The sequence below is a fragment of the Sinocyclocheilus rhinocerous genome, unplaced genomic scaffold (genome assembly GCF_001515625.1).
Source record: "Sinocyclocheilus rhinocerous isolate Xijiao unplaced genomic scaffold, SAMN03320098_v1.1 scaffold1149, whole genome shotgun sequence".
NCBI classification, from domain to species: Eukaryota; Metazoa; Chordata; class Actinopteri; order Cypriniformes; family Cyprinidae; genus Sinocyclocheilus; species Sinocyclocheilus rhinocerous.
The window spans coordinates 732,204-738,201 of record NW_015664180.1 but is presented as its reverse complement, the minus strand read 5'-3'; the positions used below and the strand labels follow the sequence as shown (position 1 = coordinate 738,201).

Below are 5,998 nucleotides of genomic sequence, written 5' to 3'. Positions count from 1 at the left end.
TATATATATATACATTTTCTATTACTCTAGCTTTTATCTTTCCTGTCATAGACTTGTTTGTGAGTGTTCTGACAGAAGCTTGTTTACAGAAAACTGAACTAGCTCCTATAAGGATATTTTTACCATGAGCAGTGTGGGTTGGCTGTGTCTGTGTTTACATCAACGACTCCCCCTGGTGTTTCTTTGCAGATCAGCATCGTTGAACTAGAGAAGAGCCAGAGGCAGCAAGAGCTCCTGCAGCTCAAGTCTTACAACCCGTGTGAGGAGTCCCCCTACCAAAAGGCCCTTCCTGGTCCAGAGCCCCGGCCCACACTGGATTTCGTCACCCCCAAACTCACCCCACACGCCTCTGCGGGGCTCAACGGCCTCAGCCCCGAACTATCCATTAACGGCACAGCCTCGCCGGGTTACGAGAGGGGCAGTGGCAGCGGAATGGGCAAAAACGAGCTCCTCACCCGCTACCTGCCCATTTCCCCTGACCACGAAATTGTGCCGCCCACCCCAGACTCAAGAACCAGGCAGCTAGGGCAACCCCTGCCCGACTACACCCGCTTTTCTCCAGCTAAGATTGCCCTCCGCAGGCACCTCAACCAAGATTCGGCTGCCAATCAGTTTAGAGCCCTAGGCAACATCCACCGGTGAGTAAAATTAACGTTAGTTGACTAAGTACTTGTTGATTGGTCACTGATCACTCGCAGCTCTTTTCAGGGGTGACACCGGTGCGGTTTCATCTCCAACGCTGGGATTAAAACATTCTTGCTCCTCACCCAGTTCAGCTGATATTCAAGCGACCATCACACCCAAGAGCACAGATAAAGAAAAGAGCCCAGCTGCCCCCGGCGACACCATAACCAGTCTACCAATCAGCATCCCCCTCAGCACTGTGCATCCCAGCAAACTTCCTGTCAGCATCCCACTGGCCAGCGTGGTGCTGCCGAACCGTGCAGAAAGATTGGTATGGATCTGTGTGGGAGGAAGTCATGATATACAGTCTTGTGGGTGTTTTCTGCAAACATTTTAGCAATTATACAAGCTGTGGTTTTCTTTTGTCAGAGGAACACTCCTAGTCCAGTTTCGAATCCTGCAGGACAGAGCAATGGCAAGCCGCCTCTCACGCCTACCTCAGGTACAGTCCCGCTGCCTACTTTGGCCTGCTTTGTTTGTCATAGATGAAGCTTAGCAGTTAGTTAGTGCATGTAATTCAAACCATTGCACTAGGAAACTTGACTTTTGCCACGTTTTGGAAGTTAGCATGAAATAAAATTGCATGTTATTAAAATTTATATTCCTTTTTAGAAATAAATAAACAATACTGCTTTAAAAAGACCACAATTTAATTAAGCCTTTTTAAAAATCCTAAAAAGTGGTTTTTGAATGTGGCCTGTGGTGCTCACATGGGCAGTGTGTGTTTAATTCCGACTTGTGACCATTCCTGATCCAATTTTCCCCATCATTTCCTGTGCTTTCTTAATTTTGTAATCAACTGAATTGGCAAAATGGCCAAAGGTCTGCTTTTTTTGACCACCTCCATCCTGGAACCACATAACCAGACATAATAGGACAAGGATTCCCGCAGTCTTGGAAAACCTGTATGAGGAAGCCTCATTTTAAAAGTGTGATTTCTAGACCTAGATAAGTCATGTAAATTAATAAAATCTTAATTTTTATGATAAACTTTTTAGTTATTCCAACCTATTATATATTATATAATTATATATTTTATCAGTTAAAAATTGTGAGCAAAAATTATTTAAAAAAATTCCTTATCCAGTCGGCGCCGATAGCCTCATGGGCAGCGTGCCGACATACAGCGCCGTTGCGCTACGAGCGTCCCGAATTTGTATCCCTGCTTGACGACCTTTGCCGATCCCACCCCTCTCTCTCTCTCCCACTTCGCTTCCTGTCAACTCTAAACTGGCCTATCAAAATGAAGGCAAAAACAACAAAAATAAATCTTAAAAAAAAATTCTTATCCAGTAAATCACAAGTGACTGCAAAAGGCTTGTAAATTCATTGGTTAAAAAAAAAAACTATTATATATTATATAATTATATATTTTATCAGTTAAAAATTGTGAGCAAAAATTATTTAAAAAAATTCCTTATCCAGTCGGCGCCGATAGCCTCATGGGCAGCGTGCCGACATACAGCGCCGTTGCGCTACGAGCGTCCCGAATTTGTATCCCTGCTTGACGACCTTTGCCGATCCCACCCCTCTCTCTCTCTCCCACTTCGCTTCCTGTCAACTCTAAACTGGCCTATCAAAATGAAGGCAAAAACAACAAAAATAAATCTTAAAAAAAAATTCTTATCCAGTAAATCACAAGTGACTGCAAAAGGCTTGTAAATTCATTGGTTAAAAAAAAAAAAAACTCGCTGCAACTCGAGTTCGATTCCCGTCTCGAGGTCCTTTGTCGATCCCGCTCCCCTCTCTCCACCCAGTGCTTTGCTGTCATCTCTCTACTGTCTTGTCCCAGGCATAAAAACCCCATAAATATAAAAAGAAGAACATTCAACTCTTAAAACATCTGGAATTCTGATATTTAATTCACAGAACCAACAAGGGTCCATACAGAACCAACGAACCCCAAGAACCAACAAGGGTTTAAATGTAACTTTTGCATACTGTCATAGACATTGGGGGGGGCTGTATTCAGAAAGAGTTGAGAACGTCCAATCTAATCTAACATCATCCATCTATGTAGTTTACATACTTTAGTACTGTACTAAATCCAAAATCCGTTTCCTCCTAGGGTATTCCTCCAGCTCAGGGTTGGTGAATGGCTCTCACTGCGCCATGCTGACCGAGAGCCAAGACTGTGACGCTGCGTCCCCTCCCCCTCACAGCACTCCCATCATGGGCCTCCAGCCTCGTGGCTCTGACCTCAGTCCTACGCTGGGCACCGGAGGTGTGCTGCAGTACGCTGACGGCCCACCGAGGCTTCCTGAGGACGGCCATAACCGGCAGGGTCCCGAATCCGACACGGAGCCCTTGGACAGCGAGGCTCGTCGCCGTATCTTTTTCTCCTCGTCCTCTTCTTCCTCCTCGTCTTCGTCCTCCACAGGAGGCTCAAGGCTCCACCACGGGTCGGTAAAGCAGGGTCACCATCATCACAGTAAGCACCATCACCACCATCATCATCACTCTCCGAGCTCCCACAGCCAAGAGGGGCGGAAACGAGGGCGGCGGAAGCGCAGCTCCTCTGGGGCCATTCCCATTAGCGGATCCCCCAAAAGAAGGGCATTTCCAGGACTTGGCTGCTCAAGTCATTCTTCTGGATCACCACTTAATATCAATTCAATGGTGAGCGGACAAAAAATGGCATCTGTTGGTATTGCTCAAACTTACGATTGGCCTGAAATCAGACCCGAAATGTTTGTTCTTTTACCAGGTGAACAACATAAACCAGCCTTTGGAGATCTCCGCCATTTCTTCCCCGGAGCAGTCAGGACGAAGCCCGTGCGGGACAGATCTAGATCAGCCTCCTGTGCTCAAAAGAGAGCGTCCCCTGGAGCTCAACAACACAGGCCGTTATTCCTCAACCCCTAGTTCAGATGAAGAGGGCACCAATTATGCCCCGGACACCTCTAGTTCAAGCCGGTAATTGCTCTTTTCTTTCAAATCCGGTTCATTGGTGTTTAAACTTTGTAGATCATCGAAAAGATGGTTGATGGAGAACTGTTTTCTCTTTCAGAATTGAACGGAAAATCGCCACCATTTCCTTAGATCGAGACGGACCCATGAGAGATGTGGAAAGGAGTAAGTGCGGTGCATTTTGGCTTATGGACATTTCACGTTCTGACTCCACTAGCTATTTCTCATGCAATGTGGCATTTTACAGGCTTGCAAGGACGTAAATCAGGTGCCAGTAGTGTGAGCAGTGAGGTATCATCTTCGTCTGGATCCAGCAAGTGGAAATCCACCTTCTCCCCAATCTCTGACCCCAAGCCAACTCCTCCGGATCACCGCCAGGGTGGCTCGCCATTCGGTGTGGGGGCTTCCCGAGGCGGTACGGACTCCGACTCGGACCAGAAACCGCAGAGGAGAGGGGAACGTGAGCGGGAGCCTTACGGGAACTCGAACCTCTTCCTCAGTCAGGATGGTGGCGGTCGCTCAGTCGTCAGTGTATCAGAGCGGCCCCTGCAGAGACAGAAATCGCGGGAGTGGGACCTGAAATCCGTAAGCGGATTGGCCAGCCAGAACCTCTTTATATCCGCCGCGGCCAGTGGAGGCATTTTGAGTGGGAAAGTGGGCGGGGCCGTCACAGTTTCCTCTGCCTCTCCAGTGGGACAGTACTTCCCCCTGGGCGGGGCTTCGGTCCTCCAGTCCTTATTTGGAGCTCAGACGCCCGGACCCGCCACCGGCGGAGCCCCCCGGTTGGTCAACGGACATTCGGCGCTCAGCAGTTTCTCCAGCGCCGGGCTGGCAGGGGGCGCTGCAGGAGGTGAGTTGGATATCTTCTGTCTCTCTTTCTGTTTTCCGGTGAATATTGAGCTCATGGTCAGAACAGTCGCTTGGGTGTAGGAAAAAGGTAAGTTAAGGCCCAGCGCTGCCACCTTGCCTGGCTCTCCCACACTGCTTGCTGTGCTGACTGTGCAAAGGCTACAGCTACACACCTAGAGGAAATGACAGCAGGTTGTAGTAAGGTGAATTTCACAGAAACATGTCTGACATATATTTCACCCCAAAGTCGAAAGGAAAAAGTATATGTATAATTAATATTTTTTTCCCACTTTTTTTTTTTTTTTCCCACTTTTTTTTCTTCTTTTGATTTTGCTGTGAAATATAACATGTTCTTGACATGCTTTGTGGGATTCACCCAATGAAACGTACAATTTGAATACAAAACTTACAAAGCTCAGGCCTTTTAAATAATTTTCACTGGCCTTGATGGTGTAAACTGCTGATTTAAAGGCCTGTGAAAATGTCAGAACTGTTAAGCTCTCTGTTGCTTATGAGATTGGCGAGAAACTCCTCTGCTTTTATGGCTGTATTTCAGGCCTTCACATTTTCTCTGGGTGTTTGACTTAATTGCAGGTCTTGTTTTTGGGTGTTGAGGCATTTCACTGTGTACCAGCACCTCGCAGTCCACAGAGATGAATTAGTTACTTGAATAATCTGATGGATGGATAGAGATTGATTGATTGAGATAAATCTAAATAGAGAGACATTTATAAACGGACATAGAAATATGGAGATAGATGGATAGATATGTAGATAGAGATATTTGCATATAGATATAGGTAGATGGATATTGATAGATGGCTAGAGAGAGAAATGGTGGATAGATAGACATGGATAGGTAGATATGGAGATAGGTAGTTGGATATGGATGGATGGATGGATGGGTAGAGATAGTTGGATATAAATGGATGGATAGAGAGGTGATGAATAGAGAGATGGATGGATAAAGATAGTTTGATTTAGATGGATATAGATGGATGATAGATACATGGATTGAAAGATGGATATAGTTGAATGGATGGATAAATGGATATAAATTGATATAGATATAGGTAGACGCATGTAGATGGATAGAGAGTTGTATTTAAAGATATAGATATGTAGATGTAAATGGATATAAATATTAGTTATAGACTGGTGGATATATAGGAGTAGAGATAAGGATAGATGGATATAGACCGATGTATTCTATATGTAGATGTATATATAGTTAGAATCTCCATAAGCTTTAAATTTATGCACACATTTGTAAAACCCAAACATTAATTGCAAATCGTTAATTACCCTTTATGTACCGTATAGAAGAGGTGTGCAGCTCTCAGGTTTGGTGTGAGGTGCTTCTGGTCCATCAGCGCAGTGCCTCGTCGCTTTAATCTGTGCTTGTTTGTTGGATTGGCTTGCTGTTGTGCACAATCTGGCTCAGCCCCCATCTTCTGTCTCTCTGTCTTTTGCTCCCTCTCTGTGCTGTATGTCTGTAGGGATTTTTCACCACATGGTGCCTTCAGTCTCCTCCCAGCAGTCTGGGGCCAATCTC

At 45.7% G+C, this 5,998-nt stretch overlaps 1 protein-coding gene across 1 annotated transcript in view; it reads left to right on the top strand.

Annotated features, from left to right (window-relative positions):
- The window catches only part of LOC107729667 (histone-lysine N-methyltransferase, H3 lysine-79 specific-like), a gene marked incomplete at its 3' end in the record, with an annotated part of 25,282 nt that extends 19,284 nt beyond the window's left edge, over positions 1 to 5,998 (top strand). The window contains exons 20-27 of the mRNA XM_016540316.1: positions 190 to 638; positions 772 to 955; positions 1,054 to 1,126; positions 2,753 to 3,303; positions 3,392 to 3,600; positions 3,695 to 3,759; positions 3,842 to 4,444; positions 5,943 to 5,998. Of these exons, the coding sequence (XP_016395802.1) occupies positions 190 to 638; positions 772 to 955; positions 1,054 to 1,126; positions 2,753 to 3,303; positions 3,392 to 3,600; positions 3,695 to 3,759; positions 3,842 to 4,444; positions 5,943 to 5,998 (2,190 nt within the window). The remainder of the gene's footprint in view (positions 1 to 189; positions 639 to 771; positions 956 to 1,053; positions 1,127 to 2,752; positions 3,304 to 3,391; positions 3,601 to 3,694; positions 3,760 to 3,841; positions 4,445 to 5,942) is intronic.